The following is a 27,176-nucleotide window of genomic DNA, read 5'->3' as shown; positions in this document are numbered from 1 at the left end:
TGAAATGAGATCTACATCACGATTGTTTATTGGTTATGTTAAATTGTGATGTCGTAATAATGTGGGGAAATGTTGTGACCTGATGGAGGAAATGATGGCAGACCCAGATTGCTTGAGCGGAAACATTTATCCAAGCTTGGTCCACGAGAAAAGAGATGAGCTTGAATTACCTGAGTGTGAGGCAACACAATTCTGAAGTATTCCTAGATCCAGATCATATTTAACCCTACACTCATTCATACTCATTCATCACTACACATCTACATGAGGTTGTTACCAAGGAGGTTATGTCTTCTTTGCCGTTCCCCTTACAGACTCATAAAATATTTCACCAATTTCCATGAAATTCTGTGGAGGGTATGAAGAATTTTGCTCTACTGAATTTACTGAACAATGGTGATGTTTTGCATTTATGGTATCTATGGTAATTTATTAGTCACACAACTATATCAACTATTCTCAAACCTGATTCCTTTTTAATCAGTTTACTTTGTCTTATTTCTAGCCTGACATGTAACTCAGGTTGCATAGTATTAACTATTAGCTCACTATGAGATTTAACTTGAACTAAGAGATGATTATTCATGTTTCATGTATATTTTCTCTTGGTTAAGAAATTATGAAATCTGTAGTTGTATATAAACCTACAAGGACAGAGCTAAGCTCGTTATGCAACACTCAGTGACATAACAATGGCGAGGGGCCTTAAAGCAGCCGGCGCCGCGCCATTCTTGAATTTTCAATGTATTTGTATTGATCTGACTGCATGAGGGAGGGGGGTGGTCCGGGACCATATTCAAGAAACAGCAGCTTTGAGTGCACACACACACACACACACACACACGCACACACGCACACGCACACACACATGCACACACACAAACATGCACACTCACAAACATGCACACTCACAAACATGCACACACTCACAAACATGCACACAGCACAGAAGAGTGAAAAAACACAAATGCACCCAAACAAATGTCTTCATGCACACGTATGCCCAAACTGAGGAGGAATATAAAATGAGCATGTGTAATTACATGGGCAAACGTGGTAATGATCCGATGTTTAAATATTTCATCAGTTTTGTGTTGTGCTGGCACCCAGGCAATTCATTCTCAGGGACAGGCTCAGGGACAGCAACACGAGACACACGAGAGTGAGTGTGTGCAGCCGACACGTGCGCTCACCGTTCAGCCCACAATAATCATGACGAGCTCATTGCTCAAGGCCCCGAGAGGAGAGACAAAGAGAAAAACCTATGGAAAATGCTTCAGCAATCAGCAGGAGGATGGATGGAGACAGAGGGAATCAAAAATGACCCTTTTTAAATTTATTCGGTCCAGACACTTTTCTCAGTTTACGTCCAGCTAAAGTGGGCTTTTAAAAAAAAAAGAAAAATACTGCAGACACAATCCTGCACATATAAACATGTTTTTATCGTTGAGCATAAAAATATTATTGGTGATTAGACAAAACAACATAATGAAACAAGGCTTTCCAAACAAGTGTCTTCATAAGGTGAGGTCAGATAGACTTTATTTTACCAAAGGGAATCTACTACCAGCAGAACAGCTTCAATTCAGTTTTGAATAAATCCTACAAGTCTGTGATCTCTACCAGAGGCATGAGCATGATTCTTCCAAAACGTATTCCCTCGCTCAGTGGTTTGGTGATGGTGGAAGAGAGTGTTCTCCAACACATTGGTCCAAAATCTCTTTCTTTTGTTAGGTTGAGATCTGGTGACTAGTGAAGCCGACAGCATATAATTCAAATCATTTTCATATTCAAACCAATCAGTCACTGCTCATGGTCTATGAATTGCATTGACATTTATATGAGGCAGAGTTGCTCTTTTGTTTCCCTGTATATAAATCACTATTCCACAAGCACTGTTGACCAGCACTTCTGAACCTATTTCCTTTTTTTCAATCTATCCAAAAAGCAGATGACATTTTTGCCAATGTTCCTACTGAAGCACTGTCCAACAGTGACAGACCTGAGAGGAGATAAACACACTATATGAGAGAGGGAGGGGTGTGAGGGTTATGGATATGAAATAAATAAATAATGCTCACAAAAGGAAAACCTGCACCCTTGAATAAAAACACTTGATTATAGGGGGATGGTGGTTTATCCTGCTTGGCTGTGTGATGACCAACAATGAGGCAGTTGGGACTGTGGCCATGAAAATGTCACAGAATGACGGTGAATCACGTTCATTTTGCATGTTAATGAGGACACTGGGGTAAAGTACAGGCAGAGGCACTCATCTCAATCCGGCTGATGTCACGGGGGCTGTAAATAATGCTTGTGCTCATTGTAACAGAGTGGCTGCTGCAATCAACAGCTTGCACTTCACAGGGGGGGTTCCTTATGCAAGCTTCTGAGACCATTCTTATAAACTTCCAAATTCCAAGAAGAAGCTGTTTGGTGGCGCTTCTGAATCATCCTGTTGACACACTGACCTACTACCTGCGCTGATTAATGTGCCACTTCTCATTGTGCTGGTGTCGAATTTGGGTCAATAGGAAATAAGAATGTGCGACGGGTCCACCTGGGGCGTGAAATAGATAGGGATATTGTGACGATAGACCCTGGGTATTTGTCACATGATTGCTGTGCTCTATATGACACATCAGTGGCAATGTGGTCTGAAACACTCCTGTTGATGAGGTATGGAATGATCTTTAAGCACTTTTGGTCTGCCCACATCTGTTTTATGCTTCACAAATTTCTCTCCAGCACGTGAAAGGGAGTAAACACTGACAGAAATGAGTAAGAATGCAATACTGGATAGATCACCAGCTGCAAGGATGCTTTAAGGCTGGTACAAAAACAAAATACAACTGCAATCATCATTGTCAGGATGCAACTTGTTAAATCCCATTCAATACATATGTCATTGTTTTTTTGATTAACCAACACAAACATGCTTAATGATCCACAAAGATGTGGGCAGCCATACTTCCTTTACTATCCAAGAATTTAAAGAAGAGATAAGATTGAAGCACTGACAGGTATGTCGAAGGAGAAGGAGGGGATAATAAAGAATACCACCTCGGCTAATGAACCCCCATCACTGTGGCTGATTATGTTGACATATTTTCTTCTGTTTGACGTAGAAATACAGAGCTAATTTCTAGAGCAAGACACCGGGGGATGAGGAAGTGGATATAATACAATCAGGGTGACACACTCCAATTGGAATACAAAATGCTTTGCAGGCCAAATATACAACCAGGTGGCAAAATCTCAGCTTGAACTTGATGAAATCTCCCCGAGGTCCTTAGAAGAGATTGCCTATCCATGACTAATTAGAGGATCTCATTTAACAGTCTGCAATTTCCCATCCACATTAAACAATAAGGCCATTAAGGGATACAAATTCAGTTTTACTTGTCTGTTTATTATATCCTTGAAGCCTTTCTGCATTTTTTATTTATATAGACAGTGTGTATTTTCATACCTCCTGCGTGCGTGTGCTCTCTCCAGACTCTGTTAGCAGTTTGATCGGGGTAGAGCGCTGGGATACGGATCCGTCATCGTCGCGGTCCTCCTCGGAGTCGTCCTCCGATGTGCTGGAGATGGCCTCCTCACTCGGGGGCGGAGGTGCGCTAGCTGCGGTCTTTCTCTGGAGGAGCGTCTCCTCTTTACTGCTCTTGTTGCTGCCAATATCCACACACAAGCACAGAGATGAACAGATACACAATACAGTTCTGCAAATTTAATCTTACAGTGTTTTTCATCTCTGCCAAGAAAAGCATGGGTGATTATTGAATGTTGTTAGACAACTCAAAAATCTCCACAACCAGTCCTTCTGCAGGATCAGTGGGTTTGTACCTTCTGTTATGATATTAATGGTAATTTCTGGACAGTTCCCATGTCAGTGAAATCAAATAATTGACATGAAAGCGGTTACAGGAGATATGTTGGCTGACATTATAGGCATATTTGGGAAATCTCTGTCTGTGTGTGGCTCACATATCTCAGGGACTGTTTATCTTATCTATTTCACACTAGGTATGTGTATTGTTAAAGGTGAAAGAAAGTGCAATTTGGACAAGTGATACATACAATATTAAAAAACATTTGAATAAACAAAAACTTTATGGACACTGCACTCGTTTTTCAAATGTAAATGCCCAGACATAACCAGTGAAAAGGAAACCTAGAAGAGCTAACTTAAAGGGACCTGAGACAATCTGGTGCTCGTCCAGAAGGAGATAGAAGATGTTGAAGGGAAACACAACTTTGGTTTTCTCTCCTCACCGTGTTGCCACAGTAACCTGACCAAGATAGTTGGCTATTAGAAAATGGATGAATAGTGTGTAAGCACACGTGAAGAGATGAAGTTTAAAGCCAGTGAGCCATAGCAGACGTAAATGCTCAGCATTGTATTTCTATACAAGCAAATAGACCAGTTCAATAGCAGAAGGGTCCCTAAAGGGTTATGCATTGAAGGGAAACATCAAACAGAGTGGTCATGTGTTGAGGAGTAGCTGCCACTTGCACATGACGGTTAAAACCAGGCACGAGTTCTGCAATAGCCCATATTATAATATGTGTGTGCAGGAGGGAGTATTTAAAAAATAAAACACACACTCGGGACCAAATCCAAGAAACAGCACACACACACACACACACACACACACACACACACACACAGTGAATTCAGCACTGTGTGTTCTAAGCAAAGACAGGAAAATGAACAGAGTTGTTTTTGGTTACCTGAGAACACAAATGAGGATGTGTGCATGAGGGCACAGTGACACAAGATTTATTACATAAAAAAAACTACTCACCCCAACACTGATTTCCCTGTTTCCTCTGGCTTGCGAACTGTGAATGGGCTTGGATCCACTCCAACTGTTTTGGGCATAAATTCCCTTAAAGAACACAAATACAGGGAAACCCATTAGCTGTCATCTTATCATACATTGCAATAAAGCTAAGAAATGTTAACTCCCTTATTTAAGTGAGATTTTAAAAAATAGACAAACATTTTAGCAGTGTTTAAGCAATTATGTCCTTTTAATACGCTGTGAAAACTCGTCTCGGTTTTTTTTTTTTTTTTATCCCACAACAAAATCTTTGATTGCAAGAACTTCTGTATTCACCTGGCAGAGTTGGCCATGATGATGGAGAAAGTGTCATCGAAGGAGGTGAGTTCATAAGGTTTGAAGAACTCAGTGTAGATGTCAGTGCTCTCGTCGTAGTGGTTCACTCTCTTCACTTTGACTTTCTTCATGTTGTCCTCACAGGGGACTGCATCCACACAATGGGAAAAAAACAAGCTTTACGGGAAATCACTCCACATACATTAAATATATTTTGTAGAACAAATCTTAATTTTTTTATGACTGAATACCTGCAAACCTAAATGAAATTTGTTTTTTATTGGTGTGCTGAAGCAAACCCTAAGAGGGGCTTGATCTGGTCACTCTCCAATGGAACTGCTAGTTTAGATCTACACACTGACAAATATAAATACAGATAGATATATATATATATATATATATATATATATATATATGAGTATACAGAATATGTAAATACAATACTAAATACAATGCTGAAACGAAGTTAAGATGTCCACATAGTAAATACAGTATATTTTCAACATTGAAAGTGTGATGGTGCTTGCATTTTGATATTAGCAGCACCATACAAAGCACAGCTGAGCCTCTATATCTCACAGAGCTGCCTTCCAGAATGACTCCAGACTCTTCCTCTCATTAACAATTTTTTCTCAAAAAGGAAGGAACAGATTTGAGACTGAGAGACACAGGATGAAGTTAGAAAACACTTTTGTTTTCCCATCATACCACTGGTAAGACAAAAGCTAAGGTGAAGGCAAAAATGCACTTCTATTTACCTTCTATCTTAAAATAAGTTTTAATTTTCATTTAATGGATAGAAGTATTAACATGTGCGTCCCATTTACATATTGTTTATGTTATTGCAGATATTATATAGTAAAGAGATACCTTCATCATAGGGAACAGGGAGATAGGACAGGATTCCCTCTGACCACCACAATGTGTAGCTGGAAATAAGAAAAAACGAATTATTAAAATCTTCCAGAGAACTTTCCACTGACTCGAAGATCTCTACTGTCTCTTCTGGGACTTCACATAACCTTGGCTGAGCCACCTACTGTAAAACTGCTGAATACATGACTCATCCTTTTATTCAATATGACCAATATGACTGAATGCACTGATTATGATTTAGTGTGTGATGTGCTAGAAGCACAGTGTGTGGCTGCCAAACTGACTTCACGTCTGCCCGTGCTAATTTATCCAAACAATGCCTGTGCTACCTTGGCCCATGGGGGCACCATAAACTAGTGGCCTGTATCCAAAAAGTGGGTCTGCTTTTATGCAACATGGGAAGCAAACAACACGCATACTAGTGCGCTGCCACACACAATGACAAGAGCGTTGATGTGGGTCACAAGTTATAATGGAATACAAAAGTCAGTATGAATAAGGACGGACCAACAATGAGCGCTTCACAGGTTGACAATACATCAGATTGAAGAAAAAACTGCTTCATGTATCAACTAAAGGTTAAATGTGCAGTGGATAATATGTATCTCAGTAATAGGCAGGTGAAAAGATAATTTCCTAGAAGGAGGTCATAAGCACAAACACATAATACAGAGAAAACACAACTGTTAGAGAACAGCACCTAAAACATAAAATGGCTAGGCAGTAATTTAGAGTAGAAAAAAGGTGCATACATTCATCTGCCATCAATACTTTGGTGCACTGAAAACAAAAAGGTTAAAAAACAAGCAGGGAGTGATTTGCAGACTTTTCTCTTAGGCAACATAGAGGTGGTGCCTGTTTTCTTCCAGTTTGTATGTTCTCCCTAAGTCTGTGTGAGTTTTCTTCCGCTACTCCGTCTTCCTCCCACAGTCCACAGACACACAGATTGTGGTTAAGTTAACTGGAGACTTTTTTGTTGTCCATAGGTGTGTGTTTACCTGCGTCTGTCTTGGGGAAGGGCCATGGTGCTCTTCTGATGCAGGTAGAAGTCAGTGGGCAGCTCCCACAGGTGCGGTTTGGACTCTGACGGCTGGTAGACTTGGAGAAACAGGTTGATGGCGTCCTGTCTGTCGGCATCTAGAGGAGCAAGATGGACATGTTAACAACAAAAAAACAGCGGCCACAGTGCACAGTCCTCTGCTGATCTGACACACAAATGTTTTGGTCAGACTCTAATTTGCTAAGTTTCTGTTTTTTGAGTTTGTTATAACCTAAAAAATCATTCAAGTGGAGTTGTAGGAACTAGTTTTCAAAATAGTTCTGTTGTTGTGCTGTATGTTCTCAGTGTGCAGTATGTGAGCTTTATCCAGTTTTGTCAGCTTAGCAGTTTGCCAATTATAAGAGGTGAAATCCATTTCAGAGGACAGGAAAGGAGACTGCAAAGGTGCCAATTAATGAAACCAAGGGTAAAGCTGAACTCACTCACCCGAATCGAAAAAGACTCAGCTGCTGATCACCTCCCTGCAAAATGTTTGGCTATGAGCGGTGCAGAGATAATCTCTGTTGGTGTTTGTGTGTTCAGTATGTGGCACGTGTTCTGCATGTTGCCCAGTTTGGTGCCATTTAAAACATCCACCAACTGTGATGCCACGTGCAGGTTGTTCCAACAGTCACGTCAGAAGATTAGAAACTAAATTGGGTTCACTAAAGGTGAGATTTAGGTGAAAGGGATCTTTTGGCAGAAACTGAATATAAAATAATCCTAGTGATGTTTTTACCAGTGTGTTTCATCTAAATTGTACAAATTGTTGTTATCTTTACCCTGGAATGGGCCCTTTATATTTAAATACTAATTTCAAGGAGCAGGTTCTCTCTAGGGAGGCCGCCATGTTTTTTACAGAAGCCCAAACTGGACAAACTAAACATCTTTTGAATTGACAACTGAAGGCTACCACAGGTTCTCTATCTGCAACATGCAATTTTACCACTAGATATCGCTAAATTCTACACACTGAACATTTAAAACCTTTAAAGCCTGCTACAAAGCCTTCTCTCTAAGAGCAGCGAACAAAATATGCACTAGAAGTCATTGTTAAGAAAACATTGGCTTGTTAAATGTATTATGAATGAAATGCACAGAGTAAAATTGAAATAAGTGAAATAAAACACTGTCTATAAAATGAATATTTTTGTTTACATTCATGTTTACAGGCTCGGTCGTCCAAGGTGGTATGATTTTTGGGTGATATACTCTGAAGAAGATCTTACATCAATAAAATTACATGAAAATGAAAACCTGAAATGTCAGATTTGGCAATAATAGAAGAAAATAGAACCTAAGAGGGCTGCATCGTGAGCCTCTCTCACTTGACATTTCAGTCAGAAATAAAACAATCAGCTACTTTACAGGCTCTGCACTGCAACCAGCCAGACATCCAATTTCATAAAAGACATAAAGGAGGTCAAGATATTAGGTCAAGTAGTACAGCTCCATTAGTGCTGGCTTAATACACAACACAGAATACACAATCTCACCTCTTCGTTTCTGGGGACACAATTGCCACCTTTTGATGTGGAACAGTCACTAGTGTGTTGTGCAATCACATGTGTACATTCATGCACCTTTTTCTTTGACACAGTTTCTAATTGGATATTTAATTTGGTCATTTTTAGTAATTTCAGTAATCTAAAGATGTCTTTCGGCGTCATATCAGTTTTCAAGCTGCAACAATTCTTCATGGGATTCTCAATTTGTGACTATGAGTCACTCTTTTCAGAACCAAAGAGAATCTCATGCACAGCAGGACACAAGCTCCATTAAGTGCTGGAGGATCCACCAGGCTCCTGGAGCTGATGTTTTCAGTTTTTATTCAGCAACACTATATATATATGTGTGTGTGTGTGTGTGTGTGTGTGTGTGTATGAAAAGTATTAGTTTCTATGGTATCTTGAAGATAATTTGTTTATAAGTATATAAGAGGGTTTCATGCAGATTTGAGATTTTATGTTTCACACACCTGAGAAAGCATTGCTGTAGTAGCGTGACAGAGTCTGCATGATGTCTTTGGAGTGTTGAGTCCAGGGGGCGATCTTGCGGTAGGTCTTGACTCTGTGGACCAACTGGGAGCCGCCGTACTGCAGAGACAGTGTGTCTCCATGGTCTTCATATAGCTCCTCAAACAACCTGAAGTACAAAACACACACGCAATCAAAAAATACTCAAGCAATAGACAAACACAGAGGCATCTAGTTGTGCAAAATAAAGCACGAAACCCATAAAGACCAAAAAAAAAAAAAGGGGTGAGATAAAGAGCTTTACCTAACACAGTCTGTATCAAACTGCAGCTTGGGTTTGTCAATCATTCCTTGTGCATATAGTTGATAGGCCAATGCGCACTTCCCCACCATGAATTGGGCAGTGTTGGTCCGGTCCAGACAGTCCACACAGTTGGTCCGCAACACACCAGTCTAAAATGACAGAGACTCCTGAAGCCTAATGACACCACTTCATTAATCTTCAAGAGGTTCATGTATTTAGAGAGTCAGACACAAACTACATGAAAAGACAATAAGTAGAATCATAGCATCAACTGCAAACACATCTCCATGTATTTAACTTCTATAGGTCAATGTATATGTGAAACTGATACAACCATTCAATGTGCACCTACTGTCAATGCATTGGCCCAACTTTGCAGCTGTAGTAATGACTACTGGCCATTTTTTAAATAAACATAATAGATAATAGTTGTTACCTTGGCCCAGATATCTCAGTGTTATGAATCTATAACTCAACTGCTGAATGTGAAAGGTAATTTTCTTATATTATTAGGTGTGCTAATAAGATGGAGAACATTTTTAAACAGTTTTCTCTAAGGTATACCTGCACTCGTCCATTGGCTGTGATGTGTCCACCCACATCTCCCCATCTGAATAAAAGACAGTGGAAACAGAACAAAGCATCTGCTCAGCAGCATATTTACTCATCATTGTCTGCTACAAGCAAAGGGTTTGGTAATTGATTGAATCACCATTTCCATGCAGAACATAGCGAAGTATATATAAACATATATTGTCTACATTACCGCTGGTGGTTTGTGCGAATATGTAACTTTTGACAAAATAACCCCCATATGTCAAGGAGAAAATGTACTGGATCTTGTTTACATCCAAGTTGTTGACGCTAATGTAAGACTGCCCACACCTATCAAAGACTAGACATTAGTTCATTTTTAGTCTAGAGCTTTTAGTTCAAGGTTATTCTGTTGTTTGTATTTCTTAATATCGAACGATTGTTTGCTTCCTTCCTTCCTCAAACTCAATTATTACATAAAATGTGAATGCTGTAAATACCACTCTGGTGTCTGTATTGTTTGTACAAAGCTACAGCTTGCTGTCCAGTTAGCTCATCTTAAATGATAGTTCATCAAATAATTTCTTGGAAAACCAAAAATGCTTAAAATCTTTACTTTTAAGAATCATGTAAAAACACTGTACGTTTTAAGTTGGACTGTGTTCACTGTTTCCCTCTGCCTCCACTCTCAGGTAAATGACTGAAGCTTTTTATTTAATGGACAGATATGACAGTGTTAGCAATCATATTATCTTGGCAAAAACAAAAGCATAAAATGTCAAACCACTTTTTAGGAATAAAAATGGGATTAGCTTTTAGATTTTAAAGTCAGACACTGAATAAGATCCACTGCTGGCTCTTTATTAGCCCTTTTACACCAAATTCTATAGACTACTCACTTTTCATCACTTACTTTTTTAAAGTGTCCTCCAAAAATCAATAACAGGGAAGGAAGAATAACCATGCGAGAAAACGCAGCCTCTCAGAAAAAATCAGAGAATCTCTGAAGACAAAATTCAATAGCTGCTGATGTGTGTTTTTCAAGGCAAGGTGTGTCTCAACATAAACTTAATGAACTGAGAGCAATGAAAAATTGTAGGTCAAGTAATGTAAAGCATGAGAAAACGTTCATGTGAATATAAGGTGGAGAGAAAAGGATAAGAACGTTAACAAATCCTCTTTATTGTTCACAGGCTAACCAACAATATGATGAAGGCTAAAGGTGCCATGGTCATTAGTGCATCTCAATGCTTTTGAGGCTTTTCTTTGTGTGTAAATGGAAGCAGGGGGCTGTGTGCATGAGTGTGAAGCGAGAGCGTATTACAGAGAAAGTGAGACGATGCTGGGTAATGCAAAAGAAGGGGTAATAAATACTGACCTGTCTTGGTTGTTGGATTATGTAATAGAATGGTAATGTTGGGTGAAAGTGATTAAGACATGCAGACAATGCACGAAGCACATGGACGGCAATCTATTCAGCTCATTAGCAGAAAAAAAAATATCCCCGACCCAACTGCCATCAGGCATAATTTTCATTAAGAATTCATATGTGGAGAGTTTCTAAATTAACCAGTGTGGGCAAATGTATCCGGATAGGTGTGAGCACAAGAAGGAATACACTCAAGCTAGATAAAAGGTATGTCCGATATGCAAATGCAGAGATGATGGCGATGTGGTTGAGCACATAGTTTCTGGTAAAATAGTTGTTTTTCTTACATTTCATTAAAAACCATTATGCATAATCTGTAAACTAACAGAAACCCAATGTAAGCTTTTACTACTAAAGGCTCCTTTACGCACAAAAAGACACATACTTCCATGTGTCCTTTACCTTGCCATGGTTGTTAAGAAAAAAATCCACAAGATTAGAGCAGAGAATTTCTGACAGAAACAAAGTTTGTGTCCACACAGAATCTTCATATGGATTCTTACCTTTTTCTAAATAAAAATCGTTCAAATGTTCTTTCTCAAAAAAATGCCATAGTTGAATTTTCTTACTTGTGTCCGATATTTATCTGGTTTGAACTATTCTACACTGCCCCATACAATTTCAGATGGTACTGCTCCAGCCTTGAATTAGAAATGACTCACCTGTCGTCAGGTCTGAGGGTATGACAGTAGAAGTTGGATTGGTTAATGAAGAAACCTGTTCTCTTGACCACATTCTCCGCTATCATACTCAGACGGTCCAGGACATTGCACAGCTTACTGAGAAACGGACAGAGAAAAGGGTGGTAAAATTATTATTTGCTGAATAAAATAACCCAATTTCTGTCCCAGAGTTGCACAGCTGATGTAAAATACTTTGTAATATGCTTATTTCATTTCTCAACATAAGCAAAACAAGGCCAAATTCTGGGAATAGTTGCCCTGAAGGCGCTTTTGCCCAAAAAGCAGATGCGTGTCATTTCAGGGAACTAAGCCATTATTTCATGTGGAGAGCGCAGCTGTGCAGACTGCTCTCATTTCCCCCCGGTATTTTAAACTTCATTTCAAAAAGTAGAAAACGTCTGATTCCTGTAAGGTGGATATTATGACTGCAACATGTCCCTGCAGCAAAATAATATAGAAAAGAATTGTTCTTTTCTTTCTAAATGTAAATTTTGTGTATTTCCTTAAACTATTCATTACACCTAATATTGCTTCTAGAACAAATCTCGTGAAACAAAGAAATTATCAACAAGAACAAGAAAAGCTGGTAAAATTATTTCCATACACACGTAATCTATTGTTTCCTAGTGCTGCTGTTTACTCTTCACACTAACGTATAGTCTTGCTCTCTGCATTTGCATCCACAAGTTAATGTATTTTGATTGGAATAACACAAATACGATTTCAGAAAACTCAAATATCTAATTGGCTGTTTAAGTGAAAAAGTTGCATTATGTCCAATTTGGGCAAAAATAATAAAATGATTTCCTTTACATATCATTAACTACGCTGAGAGTATGTTTTCACCACCATCTGTTTGTTTGTTAATTCGAAGGATTAAGCAAAAACTACAGGGCAGACTTCCACCAACTGGATGGAGAGATGGACACGGGCAAAAAAAGGGCACATTAAATTTTAGGCGTAGATCCAAATTTAAGTTCTGGATCTAGAAGATTTAAATGTGGTTATACATGGGAACTATTGGGCCTTGGAGGAGGTAAGTGCTCCACTGTTTTAGCATAAGTGATTTGGATATTTTGACTGTGAAAATACTACTTTAATAAATCTTAACACAAATTCTAGCGGACTCCATTGGCACATTTGTCATTCCAACCTCTTGGTGTAGCGGGCCATGTCCCAGGCAATGTAGTCAATGCAGTGGTCTGGGGGGAGGAATTGGTTTAGGTTGATCACAGCTGGATAAAGCTCTTCACTCAGAATCTTCTCGTGTTTCCTCTTTTCCCGTTTCTGTAGCACAAGAGATATAAACACTATGTCACACGTATGACGTTGGTTCTTTCTCCTATAATAGAATTCACGCTGCTCAGAGTACCCATGACTACACAGATAGATATCACCAGACATGTGACAGATGGTTTCTCTCTTTGATGCATTCACCAAGCCTAATTCATGCTATCCGCATAGTGACCTCAGACAACAATAGAGCCATATGAAGAAATGAACTGGCTGTGAGCATAGATGGACAGATGATTGATGCTGCAGATAAATGTAGGGAACATGTAAGTGGTGCAGGTGTGTGAGATACGTCTGATTTGTGCTGTAAAGAATGAGAGTGCTGGGAAAGCTGTAATTGGAATTGATAATGGAGTAAATAAAAATGAAGTTCAAGAACACATAGATGTATACGTGTGCTAAATGCATTATAGTTTATTTGGAACTGCACTGTCAAACTCTTTTCCATGCAAACATGGAATTTCAAATATTTTGTCTCTACTTTATAGTCTTAACTCCTCAGTGTCACCAATTACCTACAGACCCTACACACAATATCTTGTTTCCGAGGTCCAAATATTTCTTAATCAAACGTCAGAAGGGGAAAATAATCATTAATAAAATTAAACTAATGATTTTTTTGTGAATGAACGCGAATGCACACTGTCCATGAAGTTATCTCTCAATGTCCTTCTCCACCCCTCATTGCGCCTTTTGACCAATCGCTCTGGGTGATAATTGACTTGGATGCATCATTTAGCAGCTCAGATCTTCGTGCACACACCCTCCTGTGGCAAAGAAACACAGTGACCAAATTACCAATGCAAGCACACCCACACGCACAAGACGAGAATAAATTGCACGTGTACATACACTTGAAAAAGCACACGTGTACATACACAGTACATATCATGCTATTAATCTTGGCTGTAGGTGTATGAATGTCTTTAAGGTGATTGATCATGAATTAACCCACAACACATGCACAAGTTGTGCAAACAGGAGGGGCTTGTTTATAGACATCTTAATAGATGAGAGATTTTGATATTCACGATAATTCAATTGAAGTGAATGGCTTAAAATTTGTTTTTTAATATGCTGTCTCCTAAAGTCAGGGCAAATGGACTCAAATTAAGTTAGCCACTTGAAAAAGAGATTCACATGCTTGGCCATGTGCTCCATCACTCTGTCTTCCTGTCTTTCTTAACGTACACACTGGGGAGCAAACACTAAAAAATGATTTACCCCTCCCAGAGTTTATATGGCTACACCGACCCCAGTCGCCACCATATAGGGATGGACTGCCATGGTTTAAAAGTGAATTCTCACTTCCTTTCTTTACCTATCACACTGGGATATGAAAGAGGGTGTAGCAAAGGCAGGGGTTCCCCTCCCCTACAGTCTGCAAATCACATGGCTGTGACTTGTGCGGAAAACTGAGGTTTGTGATTGGTCCCTTGTCTCACAGCTTCCCTTGTGAGCGACAACGTGAGCTTGCAACCCCAGCTTCAGCACAGCGATGAATGCCCAAATGCGGTGATGGCAAGCTGTGTTTGTGTAATAATGTGTGTCCTTTCACCGGTGGTGTTCTCTGTCTATGTTTTCGGTGCAATGCACAGAGAGATCAATATTCAAGGGAGCATTTCAACTGCTGCTAATCACCAGCCATGAGCAGCAACTAACCCCTGAACATCACATCGAGTGGTTGGGCAATTACACAATCATATCCTTATTAGATACAGACCTGTTGAGTGATTCAACAGGTTTGATACAGCTCATCTCAGCTATCTGGAGATAACATAATCCTCACCCTGAGAGGCAGATAAAATATTTTACAACATGACACATTATTATCATCATTTAGGCTGATAAAAGTGCCTATAGTTATGAAGTGAAATTGCCCTTATCTAATTATACTAAATCAAATCCAAAAAGGTCTCCTTCCCATAAACTGTAATTCTTAAAGCATATGATCCCAAATCACAGCAAGTAAATTTGTAGTGGGAAGCAACATTCAGTTCTCCTGATGTAATTTAAACATTATATGCAGGCGATTGGGTGTAACACGTCTCCACTTCCTCACACTGTCCAGCAATTTGAAGTCAGAGTCTGCACTGTGACAAATGGAGGATTGGGACGAACTGCAAATATTTTCTTGATGAAGGTATAGAAATATTCTGTAAAATGCCAGTTCATTCTTTTTCACCATCGGTCAATTATTTTGTTTATTTTGATGGGATGTCAGTTTTGTTCCTGATGTTCCTGGTGTCATTATTATGATTTCCAACAGTCAAGAAGAGGACCTTAAAAAAGTTTGTGCGTGCATGCTACCTTGACCAGGTTGAGGATGATAATGGGAGAGCCAAACCGCTGGAGCATCTGGTCAAAATGGAGGGCAGCTACATGTGCATATGGGTCAGCTTGGTCCACTGAAAAAGAGGAACGATTAACGGATAAGCGGTCGATTAACATTCAAGGAAGGTGAAGATTCCTCATAGTCACAAATAATATTAAAATACCCGGTAGTGGTCTGTTGTGTGTGTGTCACATTGTGCACACACATTGTAAAACCAGCACTGCCACCGCAAGAAGAAATAAATTAACAAAAATATATATTTTTTTAACTGCATCCAGCTTCTTCAAAACTCAAGCGTCATTACTGATACACGGGGAGATCAGGTAACAAGCGTTAACAGGTGTCAGGGGTTTGTTTTATAAATCCAATAAAAATGAACAAATAAGTGTGATACTGGTGAAGTTGAACACTGCACTGCTGCGACAATGTTACTTGTGACATCAGCCTTTGCTCCAGCTTATTGTCCCACTGTTTTATGCATTTTCTTCCATTTTTATTCTTCTATTCATTCTTTATCCCCGAATCATGTTTAATGACTCCATTTACTGCTCATCGTGAGTCCCCCACCTGCAGAGTGCTGTCAAATTGGACCAGTGAAGCAGCCAAAAGAAACAGAAGAAAAAGGTCATCTCACTCCACAGTGTGTCCCACGCAGACAATAACGCACACACTCTGGCACACGCTCTTCAAATTCACTCCACTACTCTTTCAACATGATAGTTTTGCTGCATTCCTCCAGGGAGACAAGACTTTGTGAAAACAAAGAGACGGCAAGCTTTGAATTCTTATCGTACCTGGGAGGAGAGTGTTGATAATGATGACGATGATGAACAAGAGTCGCCCATTAAGGTCATCTCCATCACAACCAAGACATTTGCCCACTCGAGGTCAGTCATAAAGACTGGTTACGTAACAATTCCTCTCACCAGTTATCACATACACAGCCAATGAGCGATACATCCTGGGATGTGCACAATGTACTCAACATGCACAGACACAGAGCTCAAACTTTCTCTTTGCCACGTCGCTGACCTAGATTTGTCTGATATCATTCTGTGCAGCCGACATCAAAATCAAATAAATATTACAATTGCAGTGAACATGGGCAGATCATCAGTGGGATCTGAGCTGCACCTAGTTCTGCATGGTTGAGGTTTCACAATAGTCATGGTTGTGGTAGAATGGCAAAAACCTCTTTAATTTTTTTATGTGCTGCAGCTGAGAAGCTAATCTGCTGTCAAGCCTGTAAACCTGTGGATGTTGATTTAGTTGTGAGTTGTGAGTTGAAAAAAAGGTGGGTACACATGTTTGTAAGTTTGACACAACTCCCCTTCATTGTGTTTTTTCAGATTTTGGCTCCAAAGAAAAGCAGATCTGCAGAAAATATTTTCAAACATCATACACAAGTTCCATATTTTAAGAATTACTCAGAGAATCACAGATTGTTAGCTTAGCATAACACAAAGACTACAAAAAGCTAGCCTGTCTTTGTCTAAAGGTAATTAAAAGACCGCACAGCAAAACTGCTTAAGAATTCAGTACAAAAAAATGATGTGCAATATCAACACATGTGCAGGGGTACAGCTTCATACACACAGTAATGACATGAGAGTGTTTTTAATCTTCTCATATGAATGATGCCAGGAAAGCAGAATTGCAGTTTCGCAGGTTCTGAGTTGGGCAGCATTTGTCAGATGAGGACAGGCTTTCAGCATCACAGTGGGACCAGGACGATGAGGTAAGTTGATACACGGAGGGTTCTCAGGGACACGCTCGGTCCTTCTTAAACAGCTAAATGTCATCTAAGGATAAATTAAAGGGCAAATTCTCAAGGACCTGATCACCTCCCTCTGGCCATGGTTTTGTGTTTTTATCCCTCTCGTAATGAGACAGGAGAATGGATACAAAGATGAGAACCAAAAGATCAGTGGTGCCCTGGCTTCACCTATTTCTTTTTCTTTTTTTTTTCTTAGTGCCAGAGTTGGAGTAGAATGAACCCTGGTAGAAAGACACTATCTTATGTTAATGCATTTGTTCTGATTGCATTAGTCTTCTGAGCCTACAGGGTTATTTCTTGTTCATGGTAGCTGCTAGCATGAATATATTGAGCAGTATAAAGAGAACTAGCTAAATACCTGCTGTGGTGCTGCATACTGTTCAAAGGGATATTTGTGGACATATAATTTATCTCCTGTGGATATGAGAAAAATCCTGCATTGAAATCTCATGCGGATATAACCCATGATGCATATTAGTCTGGTACAAAATAGAGGCTGCTGATGAACAGGACAGATATATTAGGTGTAAACTGTGGTCTTACATCGTATGGGGGGTTTGGGCATCATGGTGGAAATATCCTGAGACCAGTAGAGCGGGACTGAACCTCGCACTTGGACATATGAAGAGTAACTTCCTGCTGTGAAAGACATAACCGAGGCGTCATGGACAATCTGCTCTGTCTCCACCTCGTTAGCCACATCCCCCTAGAAACAAAAGAAGAGCACAAAGAAACCTTAAGCAATATTAATACCACAAGGTCAGTTTAGTTTTTGGTCTGGAGCTTTGGATCATATCAAAGAAATGTACACATGCAAATTTCCTTTGTTTTGAGCACTTCTGGTCCATGTTGAATTGTTGATCTGAACAACACAAGGATTTCTTAACGAGCTAAAAAAAAATTGGAGTCCAAGTGAATATTTGTGTCAAATTTGATGAAATTCCCTCAAAACATTCTTTAGATATTGTGTTTACAAGGTTGGAAAAAAAAAGTGCTTTGAGGTCACAGAGAAATTAACCTTTTACTTTTGGCCAACAAAATCAATTGAATTCATTGTTGAGTCTAAATAAACATATATACAACATTTGTAGAAATTATCTTCAGGTGTTTTTGAGATATTGCGTTCACAAGAATGGGATATGTGGATCGACAGACAACCCAAAAAATACACATCCGGCCACTAGCTATCGTCGGCAAGAAGGCATAATAAAAACTTGTCCAAGCTTCTGTGCTGTTGAAGATCAGAGGAAAGAATCGGCTAAATTAACCTTTTAGTGAGACTGGTTTCACAGTTGACATTTCCAAGGTCAAGAATGAATGTCACACTTCAGCATGAACAAATCTATGCTTTTTGGCTCCCTGGCCACTGTCATAGCAGACTTTCTTTTGGATTGATAATAATAAGGGCTGAACTACATTTAGTGTCATAACTCAAATGGAACTGTGCAAGTGTTACAAATTACAGATTTAAATTAAAATACTTTATTTAAACTGAGTACAGCCTACTCTCAGTGTCGCAGTCAGATACACAGATACAATCAGTGTTTTTTATAACATTCGTCCCTCCCACCGCCGCTCACGATCAGACACACATGCATATGCTCAAGGAAGAGGCAGCAGGTCAAATTACCCCCTGTGATCAACCTGACTCATCTCAATCATCCCAGTGGCCCTCGGCCCAGCCTCCCCTATCTACTCTTCCCTGTTGCCATGGCAACAGCTGTACCTCACAGTTGGCTCCTCTTTTGAGGAAGCGGGTCCCGGCAAACTTGCTGGATCGCCTTGCAATGAGGGTGATGTGAACCGGCCGACCGTAGATCAGAAGCTCTGTAGTTGGTGAATAAAGGAGGAATAATAACGCAACACTGACAGCATTACACAATGACCTGCTGGTGAACACACACAAGAGATATTACAAGCCAGCAGGTGTTAATTGGCTTGTAGTTAAAGTAGTTTTGTTTCATATTTTTTGCCATGAATTTTTTTCAGGTTGTGAATTTAACTCACAACCTGAAAAAGGGTGCGTTCAGCATTAGATGACAACATATACATTTTGTTCTAATTCACAAACATCTCGGAAATAACAAAAATACTGTGTCTTACAAGAGTAAGTAACGATTTCTACAAGCATTCTTTAATGTTTAATATGTGCCACATTTCTTCACCCATACTGCCTTGTTGCATCTTTTCAAAAATTAATTTTCTGTCTGCCTCAATGTTTCCTCCTCGGCTTTATATTTCAGCATTTTCACATTTCGACATGTTGTTTATTGTAGCATCTACTGGCCTTCTCATTCGGTCAGAGAGAAACAGCACTGAAGGCCAAACAGCTTTCAGGAGCACTGACTTTAAAGTGCAGTTTACCTTGTCTGTAGTACCTGCTGCGTTTTACTGCACAACACACAGGCAGTTAATATGCACTAAAAACTGCATTAAAATAATAAAACCTTAATTCATTAATAAATGATAAAAATGAAAACGGCAGACTTTTACCATAATAAATCAGAAGGTTTATTCAGCTCTATTGTTGCCCAAAGCTCCTCTGCTGCAGTAACTCATGCATCAATACTACAAAAGCTTTAAAAAAAGAAATTATTAATGCAGAGACTAATACAAATCCCTGAGCGAAAGCTAATGTGGCACTGAAATGAATGTGTGTGTGTTACAAAACAAGATCTTGTCTTCCCTCCAAAAACAGAAGCCATCTCAAAATCTCATCTGATTAGATATGCACAGTGTTTGGTTCTGCTTTTCCCCCTGCGGATGACAGATGGAGAGATTATTCAAGTGCCCGTGTTCATATACTTGATAACCATTGCTTAATTGGCATCACATTTGTTTGCCTAAAGCCCTAAAAATAAACACAAGTTGATTCTGCAGTTTCGTGGTTAATCACATACACGTGCTGGGATGCAGTTCAACAGGTGATGCTGAGGGATGAAGGGGGTGTGTGGTTAAAGGACACGTTGTTAGAGTTGTGTGAACATTACTACAGACAGATGCTTTCCATCCACCAGAATATATATCATTGAAGTAGTAGCCTTCATAGTTTTTTTGTTTGTTTTGAAGCCCAAAGCTACAAGATGATGAAAATTAAAAAAGCACACATACACATGAAAACAGTACTGTAATAAACAAATGAAATGGACTCGACAGTGCTGCTGAAAGGATACTGGACTGGCCACAGAAGCCATGGATTATATACATGAGCCAGTCATGATGCACTATGTCCTTGACTCGTTCCAGCAGCTTCCCGTTCCACACGTATTTGTAGTACGGCTCGTTCTGGAGGCCGTAAACAACTGTGACCGAAAGAGGAAAACAAAAACATCCTCTGGATTATTTTTAATAACCTAAGATCACATTCAGATAAGAGTAGCTCAGGTAACAAAGGTCGTGAAACAAGAGCTAAGATATTTAGAAACATTAGGAAATTGCTTAAATCTTAGGTTAAGGTTATATTAATTAAAATACATGTCCTAAAAGACAGAACACATGAGTTATTCTTTCAAAATATTTCAGTAACCTCAAGAAGGTTAAATCAAACATTCATTAATTTACTTTCTAAGTTTGCCTAGCTATATTTTTAATTTAAAAATGTGTTTTCAAAAGCAATTTCCCAGCCTGTTAACTTTCAACCAAGCTCTTCTACAGTCACTGTATTAAAATGGTCTGTTGAGGAACCTCTGCTCACCTTGTGTAGGCAAACCTTCATCTTCAAAGATGTCGAAGCTGTCCTGCTTACTCTGTGTGTGAACCTCTTCCTCTGTGGCTTCCGACAGCCACTGTTCAAAAGGCCTCTGCAGCAAAGTCAGGTTGTACTGCAGCGAGTGGCTCAGGTCATAACTGTAGCTGCAAGGGTACAACAGCAAAGTCATTTCAAACAAGTAGAGTCTGTAAAGTTGCTTCATGAACTTCATTTGGCTCAAACTTCAAATTAAGTTACCCTTTTTCGAAGTAAGATTTTTCTTCACAGAGAATCTGGATGAAGAATTTGTCTTACCTGAAGTAGAAGTTACTGGAGAGGTCCACATTCTGAAAGATCCTCACATATCTATAAAAGCAAAACGGTGTCAGTCAAACTTACATCTTTAAGTCATGAGCTACGTGGTACAAAAATATGGGGATGATTTCATTGTCAGCAAAATGCAGACACATGATGCTACTTGCACAACCAAAGAATAGGAGTCAATGTCATTAAGGCACTTACAATTCACATGATCAAATAACGAAATAGACAACATCATTATCTCATTATCACATGTACAAGGAATAACTCAATATAGTTCAAGCTTTTATAATCACAGACTACACCCATTCATAATACTGTAAATTTCAGTGTCATTTTGAATGTAAATACGAGGTGCAGTATTTTAGATCATCTGTAATGCTGTAGACATAACAACGCCTTATCAATGCTCTTACTTCACTGTAATTTGTCCATTCTTTGATGCGTTCTGTGTGTGATAATAAACGATATACCTTTTAAATTGGTATTTAATTTTATTTTCCCTGTTCTGTACAGGCCCAAAACACTTTATCTTGTTAATTTTGAGACAGCAGAAGCAACGTTCAGCGGAAAAAGAGTCACAGTTTCAGAATCAAATCCCCTTGTCCTTAAAGGCATCAATATGTGTGTGTGTGTGTGTGTGTGTGTGTGTCTGTGTGTGTGTGTGTGTGTGTGTGTGTGTGTGTGTGTGTGTGTGTGTGTGTGTGTGTGTGTGTGTGTTTAGTTTATGGCACAATTACAAATCTAGGGCAGAGAACAAAAACCGTACCTCGCTTCATCGGGGTGTGTGACCCTGACCGAGTCATTGGGGATGTAGATCATGCTGGTGTCCTCAATTTTGTAGATGGAGTGGCCACCAATGTCGGCCATCTTTCTTCGCTTGGTGATCAACACAATGTAGTAACCCTCCAGGAAACGAACAAACCCTATAAATAAATTTTAAAAAAGTATTTTCCACCTTGGCAGTGACATAAAAAAATATTTTTTCAGGTACAGCTTAGGTAATATAAACAAGTGATTGGTTGTTGACCATGAATATGACCCATATTTCATTATATAACCTATTCACTCCAATCCATTTAGTATAACATCAGAACAATCTGAACCAGACTGTGCAACTTGGTGAATAATTTGCTTTCAGGTGGATGGGCTATTTTGTTATCCCTGACATTCAAAAGATAATAGATGGATGTGAATGTGTGTTTTTTTTATTTGGTCTAAATATAATTAGTAATGTTTGCCTCCTCAAGGCCAGTGGGCTATGTAGGCACATTCATTATATTTCCAATAAGAGTCATTGGTGGAAGACTAAACTGTGTCACATATGTAATTTTGAGAAGAAGTGCTTATATAACTGGACTGTTTACAATCAAAGAAGTAAACCTGTAGAAACCACTTTGCAAAAGCCTATCAAGTCTGTATTTTAATCACTTTAACTCGAAAAAAACAGGTCTGTCTGTCTCTTAGGCAGCAACATATTTGAGGTTAATGTTGGCTTTCATTTGATTCTGGCTCATTTTAATTATTTTTGAGAATAAATAATAATATTGAAACATCCTATGTTTTGAGAATAACTGCATATTGGTCAAAGCTTCTCTTATTACTGAGGGATCTAGGTCAGTGTCATTATTGCAATGATGACATGTGCTTTATCAAATCTAGTAAAGTTATCGCTGTCAAATTTATGCAGACTGTGTGACACTCTATATCTATACATAGATATATATAAGTGTTACATACCAGTGATGCGCATAATACCATCAGATGTTCCTTTTATTTTATGTTTTTCCATCTTGTATGTAAAACCAGATTAATAACCATAACTTTAAAACTAATGATTTGTAGATGAGTTACGTGTTGGCATTTTTTGTAGAGGGACTGTACTCACCCACAATCCCAAAAGCTGAAACAGCCCTGGACAAACCCGAGGAACCCTTTTGGCCAATTTTGGTGCGGTTTCCAAGGTCCAGGCGGCCCAGCAGTTCCCGAACCTCTTGCTGGTTGTACACATGCTGCGAACAAATACACAAACAGATAAAGTATTTTTTTACTGTACATGCATACAGCTGACAGTGAATCAACTGTATGTGCACAGTTTCCACATTGGTAATTTTACCTTTCAGAGCAACAGTAGAGCACTGGTTATGATGTTTTTCCTGTCACGGCTAGTTTTCAACTAATACTTTTACTCAAAGCCAGTGAGACTTGTACACTGTGCAATCATAAGCAAATGTCTAAAAGGCATTGTTCAATCAATGGCTCCAAGTTTTCTACAAGGGGTTGAATTAATCCTCAATAAGGCAATTAAGCCAAAAATTGATTAGCTGCTATTCACATTAGCTCAGCAATGTTGTAATGAATAAACTGCAACAGTGGTTTTTATCATTGCATTTGAAAGATTAAATACAAAAAGACAAAAACACAGTGCAAATGCAAACTGGTTACCAGAATGGGAAATTTCTAAATTCATATTATAGATTTCATCCTCCGCAATATGTAACAACATATTGCATTTCCCATTTATTTGTGGAATTACATGCTTCCCACTGTAAAATACATAAACATAAAAGATCCCCACAATTCATTTATATACCTTCTTTAACTCCTTGTATCATGTTTATTCATCTCAGAAATATAAAGAGATTCTATGGCATGTTATTTCTTTATGCTTGTGTCAGCTTATAAATGACTACACGACGCCAATCAGATTAACATGGTTTCCAGAGGTCAGTGCAATATCTGCAGGAATTGGAGCGTGGGGTGATGAATATTTACTCATGGATGCTTTTTAATAACACATAAACACATCATAATCATAATCACCAGCAACACAAACAAACAAATCAACTTCCAGCTCATAGATCCTGGAAATGAGCAGCGGTGAACAAAAAGAATCACAGTCAGCACTCATCAGCTAAGCTGTCATCCACAATACACTTGGGACAAGCTGAGTGATTGTACAATTTCCCCCCTGGCGTACTGTACTGTATTACATAAGCATATATATATTTGCACTGTACCAGCTCTGGTGGAGACTCTGTGCTCACCTTATCGTCTATTATGACCAGATCCTTGGGTTCTGTGCGGTCGATCTTCAGGACTCTGTGTTTGGTCTGTGCCTGATTGCTCCCCACCAAAAAATACCTCTGGGAAGAAAAAAAAAGTCATGAATGAGTATAGGCTATAATGCATTTGCTGCAAGTTATCACAAGGGCATTTGCAATGAATACTACACAGCAGTAGTGTGATAATATTTTACTTAATACTTTCTCATGGATGAAATACACCTCAGTCTGATTCTCAAACTTTGACAAATACTGTAGAATAATGTGTTGAGAGAAAAATTCCAAAAGTTCCCCTGTGAAAAATGTCACTTTATATGAGCCTTTTTTCTAATAATGTGCAAAAGTTTCTCTTCATATTAAGCCGCCCAATTTAAACTGAATGTATCAAAAACCTGTGAGATTATACATAAAAGGAATTCAGGCCAGAGCATATAAGCAGCATATATATGAATTGGAGTGGAAGTGGAATTAGAGTAGCTACAGTTTGGAGTATATGTGAGCACAGCACACAAATGATCGCAATGTTATATTGTAATATGTTCCATGTTAAGATTTGTGTCTTTCTTCTTCGTCTTTTCCTTTCAAGTCATTATTTTTCAAGATGGCTAAAGAGTGTTATATTGGAACATCATGTATCAGAACAGTCCGCACAACCGTTAAAGCCATTTTGTCCTGTTCCATACTTCCAGTGGAGTTCTCTTTGTCCACAATAGCTAGAGAGAGAGTTTATCCACTGTTCAGTGAAATGGGCAGACAGATGCTCAAAAGGAATTTGTGATAACTCAGCTGTGACAAATTGTCTTTGTTTGTTTCTTGTTCTTAATGTTTGTTACTTGACAGCCACGAATCATAACACTAACACAGGCGTAATATTAGTTATAAGTAAAAACTTAAATACATTGGCAAAACAATTAGATTCATAGAATCTTGTCATTCAAGTGTGAAATATATCAAAGGAGAACAAATATTTAAGTAATTTTGTCTAGTGAGAATTATTCTGAGTTGTGATGTAAATATGTATAACTGAGTGGTCATGGTAAATCCAAGCATAAATAATGCACATTGTACTTGGAGCAGCAAATTATCATACACACTTTTGCTGCCATCTAGTGTTTGCTAATAAGCACAAAAATCTTACAGGACCTTTCCATACTCATGCTCACATAGATTTTTTTACAATCCAGTGAGGAGATGGGTTGTAAATTGCAACAGTTAAAAAACCCAGCCTGGCTGTGAATATTTTTCTCATTGTTGTGTCTCCTGAGCGAATAGTTCTGCCATAGTGTCCTTAATAAGGTGCAGTTTCCAGCCCTAGTTTGTAGATACAGGTTGCAAATATAAGGAACTGTATGAATATAAAACAGTTAGGATCTTTCAATTAGCTATTCTTTGGTTCAAAGATTGTGAAAAATAAACCAGTGAAAAATTTCAACAGAATCTAAATCTAATTAGTACTTTAACCTGTGTACTAGAACAAGCATCAGGACAACCAGAATGCAGTCTGGGGTATTCATGAAATGAGATGCAATGTAATGTAATGTGTCAGTAGAGGGCATTCCTCCCCCAAGGCCCAACAGTTCTCTTAAATTTGATCAAGCTGCACCAAATCTTACACATTCATGGATATCAGTTTCCAAAATAAGCCTGATTTTTTTAAATCAACCATTAATAGTTCCCTGGGAAAACAGCAAAGTATTGATTGCACCAAAATCTGTTGGGTTCTTCCGTAACTCATACCATATCACAAGTTTCATGGAAATTCATTAAGTCGTTTTTGTGCAATCTTGCTTGTAAACGAACATAAAAAACTACAAAGAAATGGACAAGGGTAAAAAAACATGAACTAACTGGAATATAATTTTCCTCAATAGTACAATAACAAAGGTTCAACACACAGTATGTTTCTATAATTCTTATGCATGAGCATTTGTGACATGTTTTACTGCTTGAATGTAAATGGTGTCATGAACCTTTACTCAGGAGGGAAAAAAATCAGTCTTAAACTCCCAATCTGAAATATATTGTGATAATCATTGGTATCAACTGATCTAAGTTATCATGATAACATTTTAGGCACCATAAGACAGTGTAACCTATGCACAGACTAACCACAGATGTAGGGAGTAGTGATGATATGTAGTGATAATAACAGAATGAATATCGTGTGAAACGTACAGCTCTGGTTTCATACAGGACCATCCTCTGGATCCCACTGATGACAGCCGCCGACGGAGGCATTTTAATTCCTGTTTACCCCAAACAGTGACAGTGAATCCAGCAGAGACAACAGGGGGGGCTGCAGAGTGAATGAAAACATAATGTGTTAGTCACCGCATCATAAATCAACAGACAGACCAGATCAATCCTGATACCTGAAGCTACTGTGCATGCATCTTTATTTACTTTCAGCATTTCCCAGCATATGTTACTCACCATACACTAAGCTAGCTAGCTAACTAGCTGCGTTAGCCACAAATCGCCTCCAGTGATCACTTCCTCCGTCCAAACAACGCCATTGAACGTGTCCTGAATACTCACTTATGTGTAATATATGTCTTTATCCGTATTTATAAATACGCCAGTCAGCCGTCCATGGGATTTCGGCGAGAGTACGGGAGCATGCAGGGGGAATGTGTTGCTGTCAGGTGACTGTCATGAATCGCGTCAGCTGATACGGGGCCTCGCAGAGTCAAAACACTCGATGGACGGGAAAAAAAATGCGATTGAGAAACG

At 38.9% G+C, this 27,176-nt stretch overlaps 1 protein-coding gene across 2 annotated transcripts in view; it reads right to left on the bottom strand.

The window, feature by feature from the left end:
• The window catches only part of fig4a (FIG4 phosphoinositide 5-phosphatase a), a 34,537-nt gene extending 7,415 nt beyond the window's left edge, over window positions 1-27,122 (bottom strand). Inside the window, exons 1-21 of one of the 2 annotated variants that reach the window (XM_069514570.1) lie at window positions 26,982-27,122; window positions 26,619-26,739; window positions 24,426-24,524; window positions 23,267-23,390; window positions 22,148-22,304; window positions 21,373-21,423; window positions 21,064-21,221; window positions 20,543-20,671; window positions 19,096-19,196; window positions 17,913-18,075; window positions 15,568-15,665; window positions 13,118-13,251; window positions 11,944-12,060; window positions 9,883-9,928; window positions 9,319-9,467; window positions 9,017-9,183; window positions 6,998-7,136; window positions 5,994-6,052; window positions 5,124-5,271; window positions 4,809-4,892; window positions 3,473-3,671 (exon numbers count right to left, since the gene is read on the bottom strand). In XM_069514570.1, coding sequence (XP_069370671.1) covers window positions 3,473-3,671; window positions 4,809-4,892; window positions 5,124-5,271; window positions 5,994-6,052; window positions 6,998-7,136; window positions 9,017-9,183; window positions 9,319-9,467; window positions 9,883-9,928; window positions 11,944-12,060; window positions 13,118-13,251; window positions 15,568-15,665; window positions 17,913-18,075; window positions 19,096-19,196; window positions 20,543-20,671; window positions 21,064-21,221; window positions 21,373-21,423; window positions 22,148-22,304; window positions 23,267-23,390; window positions 24,426-24,524; window positions 26,619-26,681 — 2,385 coding nt within the window. In that variant the 5' untranslated portion in view covers window positions 26,682-26,739; window positions 26,982-27,122. Of the gene's footprint in view, window positions 1-3,472; window positions 3,672-4,808; window positions 4,893-5,123; window positions 5,272-5,993; window positions 6,053-6,997; window positions 7,137-9,016; window positions 9,184-9,318; window positions 9,468-9,882; window positions 9,929-11,943; window positions 12,061-13,117; window positions 13,252-15,567; window positions 15,666-17,912; window positions 18,076-19,095; window positions 19,197-20,542; window positions 20,672-21,063; window positions 21,222-21,372; window positions 21,424-22,147; window positions 22,305-23,266; window positions 23,391-24,425; window positions 24,525-26,618; window positions 26,740-26,876 lie in introns of both variants that reach the window. The other variant, XM_069514569.1, reaches the window with a different exon arrangement.
• Between the last annotated feature and the right edge of the window lie 54 nt (window positions 27,123-27,176).

This window comes from Paralichthys olivaceus, chromosome 19 (genome assembly GCF_024713975.1).
Source record: "Paralichthys olivaceus isolate ysfri-2021 chromosome 19, ASM2471397v2, whole genome shotgun sequence".
NCBI classification, from domain to species: domain Eukaryota; kingdom Metazoa; phylum Chordata; class Actinopteri; order Pleuronectiformes; family Paralichthyidae; genus Paralichthys; species Paralichthys olivaceus.
The sequence above is the reverse complement of the archived record's forward strand: the minus strand, read 5'-3'. Positions and strand labels throughout refer to the sequence as shown.